The sequence below is a fragment of the Parambassis ranga genome, chromosome 24 (assembly GCF_900634625.1).
Source record: "Parambassis ranga chromosome 24, fParRan2.1, whole genome shotgun sequence".
Taxonomy (NCBI): domain Eukaryota; kingdom Metazoa; phylum Chordata; class Actinopteri; family Ambassidae; genus Parambassis; species Parambassis ranga.
The window spans coordinates 17,316,788-17,336,824 of NC_041043.1; the positions used below are offsets into that span (position 1 = coordinate 17,316,788).

At 49.3% G+C, this 20,037-nt stretch overlaps 2 protein-coding genes across 4 annotated transcripts in view; both read left to right on the plus strand.

Moving 5' to 3' along the window:
• Positions 1-2,507: 2,507 nt before the first annotated feature.
• Positions 2,508-4,310, plus strand: gje1a (gap junction protein epsilon 1a). Its single transcript, XM_028396908.1, has 4 exons — positions 2,508-2,546; positions 2,882-3,064; positions 3,494-3,691; positions 4,113-4,310. The coding sequence occupies exons 1-4, from the start codon at positions 2,508-2,510 to the stop codon at positions 4,308-4,310; spliced, it is 618 nt and encodes a 205-aa protein (XP_028252709.1).
• Positions 4,311-8,911: 4,601 nt separating this feature from the next.
• vta1 (vesicle (multivesicular body) trafficking 1) overlaps positions 8,912-20,037 on the plus strand; it is a 29,249-nt gene continuing 18,123 nt past the window's right edge. For all 3 annotated transcript variants that reach the window (XM_028396904.1, XM_028396905.1, XM_028396906.1), the window contains exons 1-2: positions 8,912-9,114; positions 16,912-17,006. In XM_028396904.1, coding sequence (XP_028252705.1) covers positions 9,024-9,114; positions 16,912-17,006 — 186 coding nt within the window. In that variant the 5' untranslated portion in view covers positions 8,912-9,023. The remainder of the gene's footprint in view (positions 9,115-16,911; positions 17,007-20,037) is intronic.

The window sequence follows — 20,037 nt, forward strand, 5'->3', positions numbered from 1 at the left end:
TCTCACACTGAGGAGGGATATGAGGAGGGCAGAGTGATGAAGAGGAACAGAAAGCACACACGTAGATAAAAACAAGTGGACATCCAAACGTGACATGAATATGTCCGCTGTCCACAGAGGAAAAAACCAAGCAGAAGTATGTGGACACCAGAACAGGGCAGCTGTATCAGGCAGCAGGTCAGATTCCTGCCTTCATCACTGTCTTTGTGTGTTGTCTTGTGGTAGTCCTTCGTTGTGTGTCTTCCTGCAGGTTTGTGGCACCAGCTGCCCTCATCAGTTCCACCGCTGTTTCCTTCTGGATGACTTCCTGTCCATTATTAGCTGGACTGTCTGTCCCACACTCTGCTCTGTTTTCTTGATCCATCCAATCTGTTGTTGTTGAAGTTTGCATGTAGTTATGATAATGAGCGCTTGTCCATGGTTGTGAGTTAAAAAGCCGCACAGAGGCGACTAATGCGATTTCACCGCCTTCCAGAGTCCAGCAGGAGCGTGAAGTGAGTGGGACGTTCGGGGCTTATCGTCCTCCAACACCTGCATGTTCTGGATGTGATGAAGGCAGCAGCTTGTGTGTGAGGCCTAATGCAGCGTGTCATTAAGGCTTCCCGCATGTAATAAACACTGATCACTGAGTTCCACTGATGCTGCAGGGGGACCCGCGCGTGAGCCGGAAGACCTCCGTTCTCTGGTGTGGTGCCTGACAAAGCAGCCTCATACACTAGAACCATGATGCATGAGTTCTTTGAGCCGTCCTGACCTCCAGTCCCTGGTCTGTGAGTTAGTAGCTGCTGCCTGGAGCTGCTCCCCCGCCTGCCAGGCAGAGACACATGGACAGAGTCAGAGGTGGGACGGCGAGCGTTGGAATCTGATCTGAGGTTCTTTGCTGTAAACGACTGAATCTGTCATTTCTGATGGCTGCAGGCGAGGCGAGCTCCAGACCACAGACCCGTGTTTCTGCAGAACACCACATGAAGACAGAGCTGTTAGCACTGAAGCTAGCATGCTCGGCAGCTATAGCTGCTTGTAATTCCACTGTGAACCACTGGGTGGAGCAGTGAGTCAGTGCAGCTTCTAGTCTGCCCTCAGTACAACCAGAGCGGTGTTGGTGTCTAACATCCTCCAACAACAGCCTGTGTGACTGAAGCTAGCATGCTAACGAGCTAGCTGCAGACTGTGGTGGTTGTGTATGAGCCGGCGGGTTTGGTGCCGACAGACGTGCAGCTCTGTGCGGCGCAGCTCGCCGTGGTGGCTGCTGTGTTTACATCAGCTCAGCTTCTACTCCCTGCTGCTCCCTGGTGGAGCAGAGGCTGCACTCCACAGAGCAGGAAACACGTCCCTGGTGTTTCAAAATAAATGTGGAGCAGCTCTGAACCAGCCGGGCCTCCTGTGTGTTTTCACCGAGGCTCGGTCCGCTCACAGCTGTGGGTCAGCAGGAGCTGGTCAGCGCCGCGTCAAACCTCACTCAGCCAGCAGCCGCGGCGCTGGAACCACCATGACAGGGCCTTCAAAATAAAAGCACAAGAAAAAGGCAATACATCTTGTAATCTATGTGATGATTATCTGTTTATTCTCATGTTTAATTGACTGGTTGCTGCCATATTTAGATTTATGCAGACTTTTGAAATGTTTAGTTTAATAGTGAAAAATAAGATTTCCTTTCATGTTGTTGCATGTTCCTTCTTCTCTGCGCCTGCACCCAGTAAACTGCTCTTTATGCTTTTTCATGGCAGCATACTGCTTCACCAGCCTGAGCCTCAGCGCTTTATTTTGAAAAGCTGCAGCAGGAAGCGGGCCGTGTTGACTCGGTCTGGCTCGGCGCTGCCGTCTGTGCTGTGTGGTCCTGCACCTGGCATGAGTTTAGGATCTCTGAGTGGAAAAAAGAGTGGGGAATGAACAACACGCCGCCAGGATTACGGTTGGTGTGTGGACTTCCATTTTCTTTGACTGTGTCCGGTTTGGGGTTTTTGGGGGTGTCGTTCTGTGTTGGTGGCCGCTGGCTCGTGGACTGTGTGGAATGCTCTGCCAGAAGTATTTGCAGTGCAGGGTGTGTTGTCATCACTCTTTATTCTTCTGCTGTGCTCATGTGTCCACTTGTTTTAATCACATGTTCATCTGCACATGTATGACGTTAACCTGCGGCGGCTTCCTTCAAAATAAAGCCCCGGACCTTGAAGGTGACTTCATCAGGAGCCGAGCTGAGCGCCGCTTTGTATTGTTGTTTGCCATGTCTCTGCTTTGTGTGTGACAGGAGGCCGTGTGTTTTTCGCTGACATCGTTCTATAGGGATTATAACGCAGGGGCCACGTGCCGGCCGGGGCCATTGTTGGCCCCCGTGTCTCTGTTGTCTTTTTTCTATTGAGCGAGTCAATTGACAGAGGAACAAAAGGCAAAAAAAAAAATCTGCATTGACACGGGCTTTAGGACAGAGACAGGCAGATTCTGCCGGCCTGTACCCGGTGCCAGCAGCAGCAGACCGGCCATGAGGCCCCGAGCAGCCCTGGAATCAAACCATGTCTCTGAACTACATCAAAAACTTCTATGAGGGATGCGTAAGTACCTCTGCGATCCGAGCCCGGCTCTCTTCAGCCCGGACAGCGGAACAATGATCCCTCTGGAGGGAGGAGACACTGATCTGTCTCCAGGCTGCCGTTTTAAAGTGGCTGAGTGACATGTTTGTAGAAAGGCTCTTTGCTTTGTGAGCGTGTCGCGTTTTATTCTGGTAAACATGGGGTGTCGGAGCAGGTACAGAGAGGACATGTTTCCTCTGAATGGGTTTTGTTTCCGAGCTCGGGGCTGCATTTATCCGGCTGACAGTAGCTCTTTCCTCTTTGTCTCAGTGTAAATGCCTCGGTGTTATGTATAACTGTGTGTGTGTGTGTTGCAGCTCAGGCCTCCTACAGTGATAGGCCAGTTCCACACCCTGTTCTTCGGATCGGTGCGGATGTTCTTCCTGGGTGTTCTGGGCTTCGCCGTCTACGGGAATGAGGCGCTGCACTTCAGCTGCGACCCCGACCGCCGAGAACTCAACCTGTTCTGCTACAACCAGTTCAGACCCATAACGCCTCAGGTACCACCCACAGCACCCGGCAGTCCGCTAACATCACAATGCTAAGCTAACCTAGCAGAAAGGGGCGACGTGCTCCAAGCAAAGGCCCCAAAAGTCCAAGTACTCCTGGACGCAGCATCATGGAACACAAACACCGATAGAATGAGGTGATGATATAGCTCTGTAGAAACAGCGCCCTCTGGCTGCAAACAACACAAACTACAGCCGAATTTACTGCATTTAAAACTAGCGTTCTTTCAACAAAGGGTTATAAAGACCAAAACATCATCATTTCTTTTTGTAAACATATAGTTTGATTCACTCTCCACCGTCCATGGTCGCCATTTTGACAAAGTATCAGAAGGGGAGGGGCCATCCATGCTGTCCCCTACTGGCACCACGTGGACGTGCAACACGGCAGTGATAAAAGCTGATGTGTCCCCTGTGCAGGTCTTCTGGGCGTTACAGCTGGTGACGGTGCTGGTTCCCGGCGCCGTGTTCCACCTGTACGCCGCCTGTAAGAACATCGACCAGGAGGAGATCCTGGAGCGGCCCATCTACACCGTCTTCTACATCATCTCAGTTCTGCTGCGCATCATTCTGGAGGTCATCGCCTTCTGGCTGCAGAGCCACCTCTTCGGCTTTCAGGTCCGTCACTGGTTGTTGTTAATGCAAAGAATTCACACACTGAACATACATCAGCCCATGGACGACCTGTTCGTAAAGGACAGCAGCTGATTGGATGAACAATCTGTCAGTAAACAGTCAGATCACAACAAGCTGCTGAAGCTCTCTGACAGCCTCTGTCAGCATCATGTGTGATGTCATCTCATTAATAACTGTTATCAAACCAGAACAGACACAGACACAACTGACAGCACTTCCTGACTGGCCTCTGATTGGTCAGAACTGACAGCACTTCCTGACTGGCCTCTGATTGGTCAGAACTGACAGCACTTCCTGACTGGCCTCTGATTGGTCAGAACTGACAGCACTTCCTGACTGGCCTCTGATTGGTCTGCAGGTTCAGCTGGTACCAGTGGCTGATGTGTGTCTCTGTCCCCCTCAGGTTCACCCGCTGTACATGTGCGACGCCAGCGCTCTGGAAAAGGCCTTCAACGTGACCAAGTGCATGGTGCCTGAACACTTTGAAAAGACCATCTTCCTCAGCGCCATGTACACCTTCACTGTCATCACCATCCTCCTCTGCATCGCTGAGATATTTGAGATACTCTGCCGACGGCTCGGTTATCTCAACAACCAATGACACACACGCACACACACACATACACACACACACATACATGGACTAAGGGTGAAAACGTATGACTTCTGACAGTTTCTATGGGGCTCTTTGTTAGCTGGAGGCTAACGTTGGAGCAGAACCTCCCCTGTGGTCCATCGTGAGCGAGTTGCAGCGAGAGATCTGAGAACAGTGTCAGAGGTTTTCTCTCGGTGTGACTTCAGCGTGATCCTCCCTGGTTGTACTTCTTCAGATATCAGTGGGTCCAGAGAGCGGGATGGGAAGAGCTTCTGTTTTTCTGACAGACAGGCGTCGCCTTCACGGTGCCCGGAGCACGAGCGCTGCCTGTTCGGTCTGATACTCCACAGGGGGAACAGCCTGGAAGCTTCAGCCCACGGCCGATCCAGCCGCACCACTGCACTTCACTTACAGAGCGACGGTCAACAATGCAGATGAACACCAGAGCTGTGATCTCACCCACAGGCCAGGGGTGAACTGCAGGTGCTACAGCTCCGACACTTCCATGTGTGACAGCTATCACCTCCCGTCTGTGTCTGCTTCCAGCCGGTCTGACCTCCAGCCTGAGTGCCACCCCGGCCATTTGTGAGAGCTATCAGCCTAAACAAGTCCAAGAACACCTGCAGGTGCATCTCAAAGAATTCAGACATCATCAAAAGTTCAGCATCTCATTAGTTCTTCATTTTTGAACTATGGCCTACAGCTGAAAAGATCTAAAAAATACAAACACAGAATAAATACAGACAGAGGACGATCGGGAGGTCACGGCTGGGGCCCGGCTCCTCCAGGGGGCGCCTGCGAGGCCCCCTCCAACACAACCCCAGATCCCAGCGGGAGCATTTCAGAGCTCCCGTTATGACTCGATGTTTGGTCCTCTGGTGTAGGTGCTGGAGTCCACGCGTGGGGTTTTATTTTGAAAATCCACCAGATTCACTTCTGCTCTGGGTCTGACTTCCTGTCTGGAGTGGCACGTCATTTTAGCCGCATTAAAGCAGCCTGACCTTCACCTCTGACAGACCATCAGGCTGCTTCAGCATATAGAAGCATCGCTGTCTTCACACTCCACTGTTCCACCATCTAATTTTCTGAGATGCACCAGAGTTCAGATCATTAAAACGTGTTTGGAAGTTAAGAGACGAGCTTCATATAAACTGGGTTTGACATAAAAACTCGACAAGAAGAAATGATTTACAGCTTTAAAGAAAAACGAGCCGTGACCTCCATCTATGTTTGAAAGATTCTGGATCTGTTGGAAATGTTTCAAATATTTATGAGCACTACAAGTTTCAATGGTTTTGAAGTATATGAAAAAAGCACATTTTGATGATTGGGGTTTAATAACAAATTATTTGACATCAATGATGAATGAATGGAGGAAGTTACAGTCACTGAAGGCTGATCCTGGTCTGGCTCCACGCTCCCCTTCATCACATTTCTCAGCTTGAAGTTTTCATGCCTGTGTAACTGTGCCTGTCCATGTTTTTGGAAATGATTACCTCTCATGTTTTGTTATGTTTTTTTTAATCAGACATCCATCCAACTTTTGTTATGAAGTTTTCAGCAATCTGTTTATCATCTCAGGTACAAAATTGCATTACCAGACAAAAGTGGATCAAACCCTCACTTCAGACCCTTTTAGACCTTTGAGTCCAGATGTTTCCACCTCTGGGGGGAGGGCGCCCCCTGCAGGTGTGTCAGGGTTTATGAGGCTTTGAAACAGGTCTGTGACTCCTGTGGTTTGGGTTCGTCTGCGTTCTGTGAGTGGAGCAAGGTTTTAAATTTTGCCTCTAAAGTTCAGTCGCCATGACATCAGCCTCGTTTACAGTGAATCAAAGGACAACGCGGGGTTAAACATCTCCTGATGGTTAAAGGGTTGGTTAAAGGTTCAGTCCTGGGTCGTCGCCTCGTGCTGAATCTTCTCCAGTTAGCAAACCTGCTGAGCCTCAGCCATTGTCCTGTCAGCTAGCAGCCCATTTCACAACTAGCACTATACCTCCACCCTCCAGCACCATCAGCTGCAGGTCAGGAGGTTTCAGATGGACGGATTAACCCACAGGCTTCAATGACATTGACCTGGATAACAGAGAACCGTGGACCTTCAGCCACATCTCGCCCTCAGTCAAAGTTCAGGTTTCATTCTCTGCCTCGTTGTCGGGTGTAAACTGTCCAGAAGGGGGCGACAGAGGGTCCATACAGTAGCTTTACATTCAGCTGGTGTATGTTGAGTCAGAGTCGGTGTGTCAGCAGTGAACGTGGAGCTGCGGCTGTCCGTCTGTCCTGAATCACTGTGTCACAGGACCGAGGCTCAACCAGCGCACACACACGTCTGTTTGTAGCTCTCCTGCCTGTTTTGTCTTGAGATGATTGATTAAAATTGTCCTACCGCCGCCTTCGTTTCATTTCTGTGTGACGTCAAACCTTCCAGCTGTGCTCGCTGTCCTGCTGGTCCACAGTCAGGTATCCTTTAGATGGATTAGATAAAGAGGAGGATCTCAAGAGCGATCAGATAAATGGACAGAGGAATAGATTTGTTCTCAGGCGAAGCAGGAAGACGGTAAAAGTCACTTTAAAAGTCCACCGCAGTAAACGAAGGCGGCTCTGTTCTAACTGACGGCTCTCATAAATCAGAATATATCATACACACCCAACCCAACAGAGAGGGGACAGAGAGGACAGGGACAGAGAGGGGACAGAGACAGAGAGGACACAGAGGGGGGACAGAGCAGAGAGGACACAGAGACAGAGAGGGGACAGAGACAGAGAGGACACAGAGAGGGGACAGAGACAGAGAGGACACAGAGGGGGGACAGAGACAGAGAGGACAGAGACAGAGAGGGGACAGAGACAGAGAGGACAAAGACAGAGAGGACACAGAGAGGGGACAGGGACAGAGAGGACACAGAGAGGGGACAGAGACAGAGAGGACACAGGTGAGAGACGTTTCAATCAGCTGGCTCTGGATGAATACAACATGAACTGAACCATACATTCATACTGTGTATGTTACCATGGAGACGGGTGTAATATCAGTGAGTGTGTGATTACGCAGCATCTCTCCTGGAAGTCGAAGGTCTGCAGCCAAAGAACACGACATCAGCCGTGGATTACTGTCTTTATATCATATATAAATATTATTATTGAAGCATTCTCTGTATAATGAAAGCCTGCAGGGGACAGACACCTGGTCCAGTCTGGTGGTCCGCCTCCAGGATGCTGTCCGATCTGGACGTATATGGTTGACTTTCATGATTACAGTGGCTGCCATCAGACGTCCACAGCAGGGTGCACGTCCATCCTTCATGTGTCACTGTGATGACAGGACATCTCTGTGTGTCTTTGTGTCCAGCTCCCTGAGACACCCCAAGGTTTCTCACCAAGGTACCAGATCCTTTTTAAACTGTGATGTCAGACCTCTCAGAACCTGCCGCCTGGATCCTGCAGCACACTCCAGATGTGTGTGTGTGTGTGTGGGGGGGGGGGAGGTCTGCCATGTTCCTGGTCTTCACTCCAACCACCGGTGTGTTCACTGACCTTTGCACAGAAACCTTGCGGGCCGGCAGAAGCCTCCTTTATTCTTCACCACATCAGCAACAACAGAAAACATGTCGTGTCTGTGTCACAAACATCAGGCTCATGGTCCCTAAAGAATGCGCTCCTCACTCCGGTTTAACCCTGTGACATCATCAAGCGGCCATGTCTGACTTCTTCAGTGTCTGATGCAGACGGTCCCAGCATGCACCTGCTTCAGAGACGCTCACATTGACACTATGAAGGTGGACTATCGAGATAAGACAGATCCGATCAATGCCAAAAATCTGACCTGGATAATGTGACTGACGCAATTATCTTATCAACCGATCGGCTTTCCTGCAGATACCAGGAAGACAGACAGCCACACAGGCTCCCTCCATGCAGCCGCTGTGTGTGTCCACTCATCCCACCAACAAAGACAGGGACCACATCTGATGTGCAAACATGAGTCACCAAAGGAAGAGGGCGGGCCTGATCCGGACCACGGCTGCATGAGGGCCTCAGGTCCTTCTCTAACCTGAACAGTTTGGTCCATGAGCGCTCTGATCCAGCTGCTTCCACTGGAATGTGATTGGAGTGTTGATGTGACCTCGTCCTCCTTTGGTTTGTGTGTCATTTGGAGGTTTTTAAAGTCCCAACAACTGACTTTAAATCAGCTTCACCTGGAGTTACTCATACTACTGTACCAGTATACAGACAGGGACAATGGATCCTCATCATGAACAGGCCTGTTTTCACTAGTATAATAAAATAAATATAAATTGAATCAAATGACATGAAATACATTTGATGAAACTATTTACAGTCAGTGGTTCCTATCTGAACACAGTATGTGTCTAAAAGGATTATTATTACTGGAATCATCATAATGAGCTGTTCAGGTGTTTGATGGTAAAACTGAAGAAGTTTTTATACAATTTTTAAATTTTTTTATTTAAATAATTTTGAAAAACGAATCAAACAGGAACACATGGCCTCAGTTTCTTCTTGTATGTAATAAAACGTTTTATTCTTTCTGGTATTTTTCATCATGATTCAGCCGCCTGTGCGCTGCTGACGTCATCCGTCCCGAGTAGGCGGTCGCTCCTATTGGACAGGAACGCGGAAGAAGTCAGAGCAGCGGTGGCTAACAACAACAGTCCCTTCCACTGATGCACCTTTGTCTCTCGGAGACGTTTTGACGGACTCATGGCTCTACCGGCTCCGCTCAGACCCATCCAGCACCACCTGCGGACCGCGCAGGAACACGAAAAACGGGACCCGGTCGTGGCTTACTACTGTAAGTGTTCGTGCGGGCTAACGTTAGCGGTGGCTAACCTCGTTAGCATCCCAGCTTTGTTTACAACAATGATAGCTTAGCCTGTGACTGTGGTCAGAGCTGTGAGTTTGTGCAGAATCAGCTCTCGGGCAGCGGCTGTTTAAACCGTTAGAACGGCTCCGAGCTGCCGGTTTGATCCAGTCTGTCCTGTGGGACATCATGACCCAGAGTTAGCTTCGACAGCTCGAACTTCATCAGCTAGCTAACGTTTCCTTAACGTCCTCACATCTGTAGCTGTCGGGAATCAAACAAACTGTTTAAAACACGGGGCATGTGCCTCAAACAAACACACACAGAGCTGTAACGTCCTCAGCTAACTTTAGCCGAAGTTGCTAACTAACCCCCACCTGTCACCTGTCACCTGTCACAGACAGGAAGTGACGCACAGGCTGCACCTGTGTGAGGCCCGTCCAGCCTGTCTCACTGTCCCAGTCAGCTCTGAAGAATGAGCTCCACCCGGCTGGCTGTGTCTCAGCTGCCCTGCCCTGCTGCTAATCTCCTGCAGATTATTTTCAGATTTATGAAGTGTGATACCAACGTTTCAGTCCTGAAAATATGTTCATTCATTCTCTGCACGCAGAGTATTGGACAAATACAAATAAGTGTCAGATATTTAAGACCACGTCTTGAGAGGGTTCGCCTTTCTTTTAGTTACAAGCCTGCAGCTAATGCATCCAACAGATAGATGTAGACAGTCCCTCTGGACACGATGTGTCCTCCTGTGTATGTTTTAAAGCAGCGGCCTGGTCTTTAGGGAGTCACTCAGCCTCAGGTCTTTAATATATTGACACTGTCGGTATGGAGCTGCTGGACCTCTACACTACAGGACATGTTGTCTTATTTACAGTGTCCAGTTATGACATTGAGCTGCTTTCTTACCTGAACAGGAACCGTGCGTCAGGCGTGAAGGAGTCATTGTCCATACACATGTCCATGTGTAAAATATGATTTATATTTAAAGTACCTGTGTCTGTGCTCCTGGTATTTAAACTTTATGCTGCATCAGCCAAATGCTCGTCATCGTCGTGGGACTGCTGGTCCCATGTGAGTCAGTCGTGACCTTCTAACTGTGCATTTTTACAGAATCCTGTTGGAGGGATATTTAATGGAGACATGTACAAAAGCAGTCATCCATGCTCAGGGACGATGTGGCTTCAGCACCTGCTGCTCCACCTGGTCTGTGTGGGTCTTATGTCTAGAGTCACTCAAAGAGACGTGTGTTTGCTCAGAAGTAGGGCGAAGTCTCAGAGCTGACTTTTGATTGATAATCCAGAGTGCACAGGCTCCAGTGCAGCGGGGGTCTGCATCTGACCTAGTTGAGCTGTGAGAGGTGTAGCACAGAAAAATAAGCCCCGTCAGATCAGAAGGCTGTGTCCACTGCGCTGACAGACACACGTCTGTGTCTGGTGGCAGCTGAGGGGAAGATCTGCTGCTCGTACTGTCAGGGGCACTGACTCCAGAGGATGTGCAGAATGTTCAGGACAGCATCCTGCTGCTGGAACCCTCCTGCTGTGAGCGAGCCCGTCTGCCAGGCAGCTGGTTAAACTAATTAAAGCTCAAAGTATCGTGCAGGTTCTTGTGTTGTAGCTTAAATTATGAAAAGGCTGGAGAAGCAGGAAATGTAGAGAAAGAGAACCCAGCATGAGCATTTACAGGGACGGATGTGATGGCCAGAATCCTCAGCCCGGCTCAGCACTGACCACAGAGGGGCTGCAGAGGACTGAGGGGGACAGGGGCACAGGCCCTGCTGGGGATTCCCAGGGTGAGAGAAGTGTGTGGTTGGAAAATGCACAGAAACATCCTTTTCTGTGTCGGGTTGAGTGGATATGTGCTCTGTGTATCAGTGATGTGCCTCCGAACCATCTGGATTTTTCCTGAGGTGACTTTAGTTTTTCACTTTGAGACTACAAACCTCTCAGAACACCTCAGAGGAAATGTGTGGAGGGTCTTCTCTGGACCCTCTGCAGTTTGCCTACCAGCCACGTCTGGGGGTGGATGATGCTGCAGCGAGCTCACCTACACCTGGATGGTGGTGGAGGCGCAGTGAGAATCACATTCTTTGACTTCTCTAGTGCCTTCAACACCATCCAGCCTCCATCACTGGGGAGAAGCTGCGGCTGATGGGTGCTGGTCCACTGTCTCCTGGATCACTGATCACCTGACAGAGCGGCCACAGTGCGTCCGGCTGGGTGGTGTCCTGTCTGACGTGGTGATGAGTGGTGTAGGTGCTGGCAGCGTGGCAGCCGGTGACGCCAACAGACTGAACGATGGCTCTCAGTGATGGATAAGAATAAGAATCTGATTACCAGGAGCAGCTCAGTGTTATTATTCTCCTCTGATACTCGGCTTCTAACAGCCACGTATTACCCATCATTTCAGAAAGAGGGTCCATTAATGCTGATTGGATGTCTTTATGAGTGGACTCACTTCTGACTGCAAAGACTGAAGAAGAGCTCCGTCAGAACATTTTCATAATGAATGGACTTCTGCTCTGAGGTGTGTGTGTGTGTGTGTGCTGAGATGCTCAGCTGTGGATGCACCGAAATGAACATTCTTGGCCAAAACCGAAAACTGAAAATGAGGAATCCACGTTAAGTTGAAGACTTTTTGAAAACACTTCAGAACATTGCTCATATATCGTATGAGACAAAATGAGGCCAGCGATAAAAACCTGACTCGTCCTGATGTTTGCAGCTTTACATCAGTTATAAACACAGTGAACATCAGGGACGCACTGAAACTGAAACAAAGGACAAGTCTGCAGCTTTTAAAGAAACTTCCAAAACCTGGAGAATCATCAGACTTCCCAGTGGTCCTTGAATGCATCACATGTCACTTTAAGTCAAACCAGATCAGCAATGGAAACACTAGATTCTACATTCTTTAAAAACCTAAACATCCTGCACTCCTCAGCACCACCAGGCAGCCACCATTAACTCCATGTGACCGGCAGTCACATGGTTAAAACTTCCCAGAGTATCTGTCTGATCTGAAGTGTGCTAGCACATTTAAACTCAAACCTTTGTTCTACATGTGTGAACTAAATCAGACTCACACCTGTCAGTCACATGGTGTGTGTTTTACCTTCCATTGTGTATTTATTGGGTTAAACCTGAGTGGTGTATGTCTGTGTGTGTGTGTGTGTGTGTGTGCTGTGAACATGCTGCCTGAGCAGATAAGAGGTTTAAGTTTATCTCAAAGCAAAAGCAGCGTTTCCTCACTGATGTTCAGCGTCAGCAGCGACTGCCAGGACTCCTGGGAGCTGCAGAGAGTTCTGCTTCTTGTTGCGGTCCTCGGCCTGCAGGCTGGACCTGTGCTGTTTGGTATGCAGGCTCTATGGGTGGACCAGTGATCCAGCCAGACCACTGGAGGTCAGCAGCAGCATGTCTGTAGGCCGCAGAGCCTGGCTGTGTGTGTGTGTGTTATCGTGGGTTCAGGGTGTTTTGCTTGCCAGGCGGTGTGAGTCTGAGTGTGTTTGGTATGTGCTGCAGCCTCTGCATTGATCCGATGTGAGTGTGATGGATGTGAAGGAGTTAAGAGAAGCAAAGAGAGTTTTTAAATACACTGTAGTAGATGAGGCGGAGCCAGGAACCTGGAGACACAGTGTGTGTTTAAGACTAAGATCATCTTTGTTCATGTGGATACTTAATTCAGTTTAATTTAACTGTAAAACATTAGTCCTGCACTACAGCGGTCCCTCGTGGGGGGAACGGGTGATAGGGATAGGGTTTGTTGTGTTTGAGGTTTAAAGGCTGTAAACTCACTACACACTTCACACACCTTTCTCAGACAGGCATGAACATCCTCACACCTCCCTCTCTGTTCAAACCTTCGTAGAAAAAACGTCCAGTGTTATAGAATCAAACCAAAGATCAGAACCTGTTCAGTACGCACCGCACAGGAGGCAGGGGGAGCGGGGCTGCAGACCGCTGTCAATCAATCAGGACACAGAACACAAGCGCTGAGGAAAAAAAACCTCTAAAGGAAATTGGAAGGTGAAGCAGGTTATCGCGAAGTGTTAGGACCATCGGGAACAAAGTGTTGTTGACTTTTAGATCAGCAGTAACAGTTTTCATTTCATTTACTTTAGTTCAATCAGAGTCTGATTGATGAATAAATACACCTTCACTTTAAACTGTGGATCTTTTACCTGGTGTCTGCTCTGGCTGTGGCTTCTTGTTAGCATCCCTCCGCACACATTGAAGACTCGTCTGGACTGACTGGACGACAGATGGTTTCAAAACTGAGGAGTTTAGATCGAACAGATTGGAAATCTGACATAAGCACAGCCACCTCCAGCAGAGCGCGTGGGAGGAGCTCAGACAGCGTGCGGCGCTGCTTTCTGCTGCGTTCTGAGCCTTTCTGGCAGACGGTCGGACTGTTCTGAGCACAGCGCGTGATGTATTTAACATTTACAGTATTACTTATGGCAGACAGACCTGCCCTCTGGGCCTGAGCACACTTCTGTTAGCAGGAAAAAGGAGAGCGTCAGGCCGTCTGTTTAAACAGAGGACGTGACCAAGACATGAACAAACTTTAGGAACTCTAACATGTGCCTTCATCATGTGGGCAGACTGATGAAGCCGCCGTGCTGCCGTCCTTTCTGTCTGACCGCTCAGGGCTTTTATCTTCCAGGCCTACATCAGCAGGTCTATCTAAATTAGCCAGCTAGTGTCGGCCAATATTTCCCCTCACCTCCAGCCCACAACACGCCGATCAATAGCGGGTTGAGTCAAAGCCGTGATTTGTTTAGCTGTAATGAAGCGGCGTAACTCAGCGGCTGACGGGGCTTGGCCGCATTACAAGCGGCGTTTCACACAGATTGGATCATTGACGTTATAAATGAGCTGCGGGCTCATGTGAGCCGGGGGTGAACGCAGGGATTAAGCTCTGTCCCTGGGGACTGGAGCCAGGCTCCTCCTCACTTTATTATCTTAAATGTGGTCATTTATATTCATGAAGGGTGGCGTTTTATTGGAAGCTGAAATGTGCCTTTTTTACAGGGCTTTTCTTCAGTGAGGCTAAGTGGCGCCGTTCATCTGCACTAAAAAGGCTTTCAGTGTGTGTTTTTCTCCGAGAAATGTGTAATCCTTGGACCGGCGCTCGCTCTGATAAACCAGCGCTCCACTCAGAAGGATGGAGAAATAACAGTCCAGCCTGGGTCCACACGCTGCCTGTAATTCTATAATTACAGAGGTTTGCAGCTGCAGGAGGTGATTATGCGTTCAACACCAAGACATCAGTGCAGAGAGAGAGAGGCTGACTCTCCTACGATTCTGCTCACGTCAAATTCACTGTTTCCTCTCATGACAAAATAAGGAAAAGACACATTCTAAAACTAAAAAGTGTTACGGTGTGACCGGACGTGGCGGCAAATTTACCGAGTTTTACCGTCCGAGTCTTCTGCCGCTCGTGCACAGTGTGTGGGTGTGTGAGGGCCCTGTGATCGTATTATAATGATAGGAATAAGGGCCAGGGATCCTCCTACAGTGGCAGCCTGTGTGCTCAGTGTGTCTCTGTGGGGGCTCTGCTGCTGCTGGTTGGATGTGTCCAATTAAATGGACATTTATCAATGTTTCCCAAAGCCACTGATGACAGAACAGTCAATCCCATTGACTCGGATGGCAGTCAAACAGGTCCTTCTCCTAATGAGCTGCGTTAGAACTCGTTCAGATATCAGAGCAGTTTCAGGTGCTTTGTCACCATGAATGTTTTCTTTCTGCTACAGTGACACGTTGAAGCGGCGTAATAAAACACTCATCTCATATTTTCCCAAACTGACAGAATCACACGCAGCCGTCCTCTGTGGTGACGTCCTTGTCATTCCTGTGATACAGAGCCGGCGCTGGCTCGGGCTCAGCCTGGCTCGGGCTCAGCCTGGCTCGGGCTCAGCCTGGCTCGGGCTCAGCCTGGCTCGGGCTCAGCCTGGCTCAGGCTCTTCATGACCAGCGTCCACACAGCACACTTCACACTGCCGTTAATTCTTCGCCCCTCCAGACGACAGCTGTCACTCTGATGCAGTCTGAATGAACCCAGGCGTTCATCAGGAAGCTCCCTCCTCCGTGCAGCCACCGCATGCAGCACTGTGCGGGTTGTCCTGGCTGTGCAGTGATCGCTGTTGACATGCTCAGTTATGTGTTGTGCAACCCAATGAATGCACTGTCACAACACATCAGCACTGAGGCTTCTGCTGCCGGGGCAGCTCCGTCCTGGAAATATGTCACAATCCCAGAGTCTGAAGCTGGGAGTCAAAAGGGTTTTAGGTCTTAGGTCTTTTAGGTTTCCTATAGTAAATATAAATGTTTTCCTTCCCTGTGGGTCCATGGGCGTGGTACTCACAGAGATGCAGCCTTTGCTGGAATAATGTAACGTTAGGAGTAACAGTGTGCCAAAAACCAGAAGAACATGCTTGTTACTGTAAAGACATGGCCTCCTGGATCAGAGGAATGCAGCCACCAGGGGGCCTGGTCCTCTCACGGGCTTCAGAATGTGTGAGACGTCTTGTTTTCTGTGGCCTCACATCCTCTCTGCTGTCAAAGCCCTCTGTGTCGCACTTCATTGTCTGTAAACAGCCAAGCTGCTGCGCTGCATGGGTGTAATGGCACAAAGGCTTTCTTTGTCGCTGACTGGCTGCCTTACTGGCTGCTTCAGCGGCGGAGGACTTGCTGCCCATCTGACTGGTTGGCTGCCTCTGTGGCGTCATGTAGTACATGCATACATGTGTGTTTTTTGGAAATAGTGAGTGGCTGAGGCCTTGGCAGCGTGACAGTGACTCCCTGCCATTATGCCTCTGTGAAATGGGACATTGTTCTGTTGATGCAGTGCAGTGACACTGTGACTCAAACATGAGGTGGAAACACATCCAGGCCTGGATCCACCGCAGGACAGACTGCTGGAGTTCATCATCAGTTTTATCCTCTCTCTGCAGCAGATGGTGGAGGTTTACTGCAGCAGAGCAGCTCTGGCTGTCACTCTTTCAGCCACTGACATTTCCAGAAATGTGCTCATGTTAATTGGTAAATTCCACAAAGAGAAGGACGCACATACAGGGAGCGTTTGCTGAATTCAGTATCTGTTCTGTGACGTGTTGGACGATTCAAATGCTTTCTCTTTGCTCTCAGAGATGACGCTGTGCACGGCAGCAGGCAGATCTTCCTGAAGCTCAGCGGTGTCAGTCTAATAAGGCTCCTGCAGCCTGCTCTGCTCTCCTAAAGCTTTATGCATGTAAATATAATCAGTTTGTGTTTGTTCGGATTCACACAGTACAGCGCTGCTGATCTAATCTGTGTGGGTTCAGATTAACCTGCCAGGAGGAAAACATTCCAGGGCTGCTGCTGCTGCTGCTGCTGCTGCTGCCTTCACATCACCCTGACGCTGCAGTGCTGACTCTGCCTGTTGCATAAATGCTGGACATCCCACAGATCAGCCTGGAACTGAATCAGAACAGCCTCTGAACATGGAGGACCGCGGCGTCTCCGCAGACCCTGCTCCCGCTCAGCTCCTCCAGTTTAACATGTTCTGTGGTGTGAAGAGCAGAACTCAAGACTAATTGACAGATGGGGGATTGTGGGAGTTGGAGTTCTGACAGATCCGGGCCTGTGCAGGCTCTGGTGGAAATCTTTTCAACTTTCCTCCTGGTCCACAGTCAAAGCAAAGCAGCACCTTTGGCTTTGTGGTGAAACATTGATGAGGGTGTTGTGTAGTTCGTCTACACCTCAGCCAACAGTAACGCCGTGTTTTCTCCTGTCTGTCCTGCAGGTCGGCTCTACGCCATGCAGACGGGCATGAAGCTGGACAGTAAAACACCGGAGTGCAGGAAGTTCTTGGTCAAACTGATGGACCAGCTGGAGACGGTAAGTCAGACCTGTGTTAGTCCTCCTCCTCCTCCCTCTGTGAGGTCACATGGCCGTCACAGACCAGAGGAGGTCATGTCACCTCTCCTGGTTCCAAAGGCTTCATGTCATTGTATGAAGGACTCTACAGTCTGCACACACAGGCCCCATGAATGTATATGTACTGTATCACAAACACAGCTACACCAATATGACACACAACAGAACGCACACATGCATCAAAGCAGCGGATGTAGTTATGTCCTGTTGGGAGAGGCGGTAATGAAGATCCCTGGAGCCTCTGGAAACCCTGGAGCCTCTGGAAACCCTGGAGCCTCTGGAAACCCTGGAGCCTCTGGAAACCCTGGAGCCTCTGGAAACCCTGGAGCCTCTGGAAACCCTGGAGCCTCTGGAAACCCTGGAGCCTCTGGAAACCCTGGAGCCTCTGGAAACCCTGGAGCCTCTGGAAACCCTGGAGCCTCTGGAAACCCTGGAGCCTCTGGAAACCCTGGAGCCTCTGGAAACCCTGGCCCAAGGGAGCAGCTCTGTGTGTCTGTGTGTGTGTGTGTGTCTGTGGTCTGTGTGTGTGTCTCTGTGTGTCTCTGTGTGTGTCTGTGTGTGTCTGTGTGTCTGTGTGTGTCTGTGTCTCTGTGTGTGTCTGTGTGTCTGTGTGTGTCTGTGTCTCTGTGTGTGTCTCTGTGTGTCTCTGTGTGTCTCTGTGTGTGTCTCTGTGTGTCTCTGTGTGTCTCTGTGTGTCTCTGTGTGTGTCTCTGTGTGTCTCTGTGTGTGTCTGTGTGTGTCTGTGTGTGTGTCTCTGTGTGTCTCTGTGTGTGTCTGTGTGTGTGTCTGTGTCTCTGTGTGTGTCTCTGTGTGTGTGTCTGTGTGTCTCTGTGTGTCTCTGTGTGTGTCTGTGTCTCTGTGTGTCTCTGTGTGTCTCTGTGTGTCTCTGTGTGTCTGTGTGTGTCTTGCTGTCCACTGCTTCCTCTAATTGGCTCAGAGTGAGTCCAGGACCACAGGACTTCCCAGTCTCCTCCCCCTCTCCTTCTCTGCCCCCCCTCCTTCATCTCCTCTCGTCATCACTGAGGAGGCGGAGCTTGTTCTAAGTAAAATGAAACTGAGGTGTGTTCTGTCCATGTGCTCCTCACCATCTCTTGATAAAAGGCTCATTTGTCTAAACGCCCGCCGGGACACTGCGAGCCCATTCACCTCCTCTGGTCTCACCTCACCCTCCCCCCCCCCCCCCCCTCCCCCTCCCCCCCCCCCTCTTCATAATAACCCCACAGAATCTCATTAGCCTGCCCCCTGCTGACAGACGTGGTGTAAATGTGAGTCAGCTCGGCACCGCTTCAGCTGCAAGGTTACAGATCTGAATCAGTCACAATGTGAAACCTGTACTGGTCCACTCGCTGGCACGTCTCCGGACTTTTGACCACATCAAAGTCCCAGTGCCAGGATGTAAAGTATGATAACCACACTTTGCATGAGTCTCTGCTGCTCTTTGTCATTTGGTGTTTTTTTAAGCCAAATACTCAGAACATGCTCACACTCTGTTATCTCACAGACAGATACTGTGAACACTGTGGGAGCCGGTCTGGACCTGGCTGGTCCTCCTTTTATTCCGTCCTGTGCGTGGTGCAGTTTGTTCAGGGGACACAGGGACACCCTGATGTGTGCTCCACTTCTTCATGAACTGTTGCTGGTAGTTATGACTCATTAGTGAGTCAGGACACAGACCACAGCGCTCCTCTCTCTCTCTTTCCACTTTCCCCGATGACCTGGCTCATGTGTACGACACATGTTGGACTCATTAATTCTATTTTCCACTGTCATCGCCGGCTCGAGTCTCCGAGGCCTCGCTCTCATTGGGACGGTGGAAAACGGCTTGTTTAGAAATCAGTTTCAGATGGAGCAGGGCGGAGAGAGCTGCTAAATATAGAGATACACAGGTTACACAAACACAGTTACACAGGTTACACAAACACACAGTTACACAAACACACAGTTACACAGGTTACACAAACACACAGTTACACAAACACACAGTTACACAAACACACAGTTACACAAACACACAGTTACACAAACACACATTTACACAAACACACAGTTACACAAACACACAGGTTACACAAACACACAGGTTACACAAACACACAGGTTACACAAACACACATTTACACAAACACACAGTTACACAGGTTACACAAACACACAGTTACACAAACACACAGGTTACACAAACACACAGGTTACACAAACACACAGTTACACAGGTTACACAAACACACAGTTACACAGGTTACACAAACACACAGTTACACATGTTACACAAACACACAGTTACACAGGTTACACAAACACAGGTTACACAAACACACAGTTACACAGGTTACACAAACACACAGTTACACAGGTTACACAAACACACAGTTACACATGTTACACAAACACACAGTTACACAGGTTACACAAACACAGGTTACACAAACACACAGTTACACAGGTTACACAAACACACAGTTACACAGGTTACACAAACACACAGTTACACATGTTACACAAACACACAGTTACACAGGTTACACAAACACACAGGTTACACAAAAGACACAGTTACACAGGTTACACAAACACACAGGTTACACAGGTTACACAGTTACACAGGTTACACAAACACACAGTTACACAGGTTACACAAACACACAGTTACACAGGTTACACAAACACACAGTTACACAGGTTACACAAACACACAGTTACACATGTTACACAAACACACAGTTACACAGGTTACACAGTTACACAGGTTACACAAACACACAGTTACACAGGTTACACAAACACACGGTTACACATGTTACACAGTTACACAGGTTACACAAACACACGGTTACACATGTTACACAAATACACAGTTACACAGGTTTCACAAATACACAGGTTACACAAACACACAGTTTCACAGGTTACACAAACACACAGTTACACAGGTTACACAGTTACACATGTTACACAAACACACAGTTACACAGGTTACACAAACACACAGTTA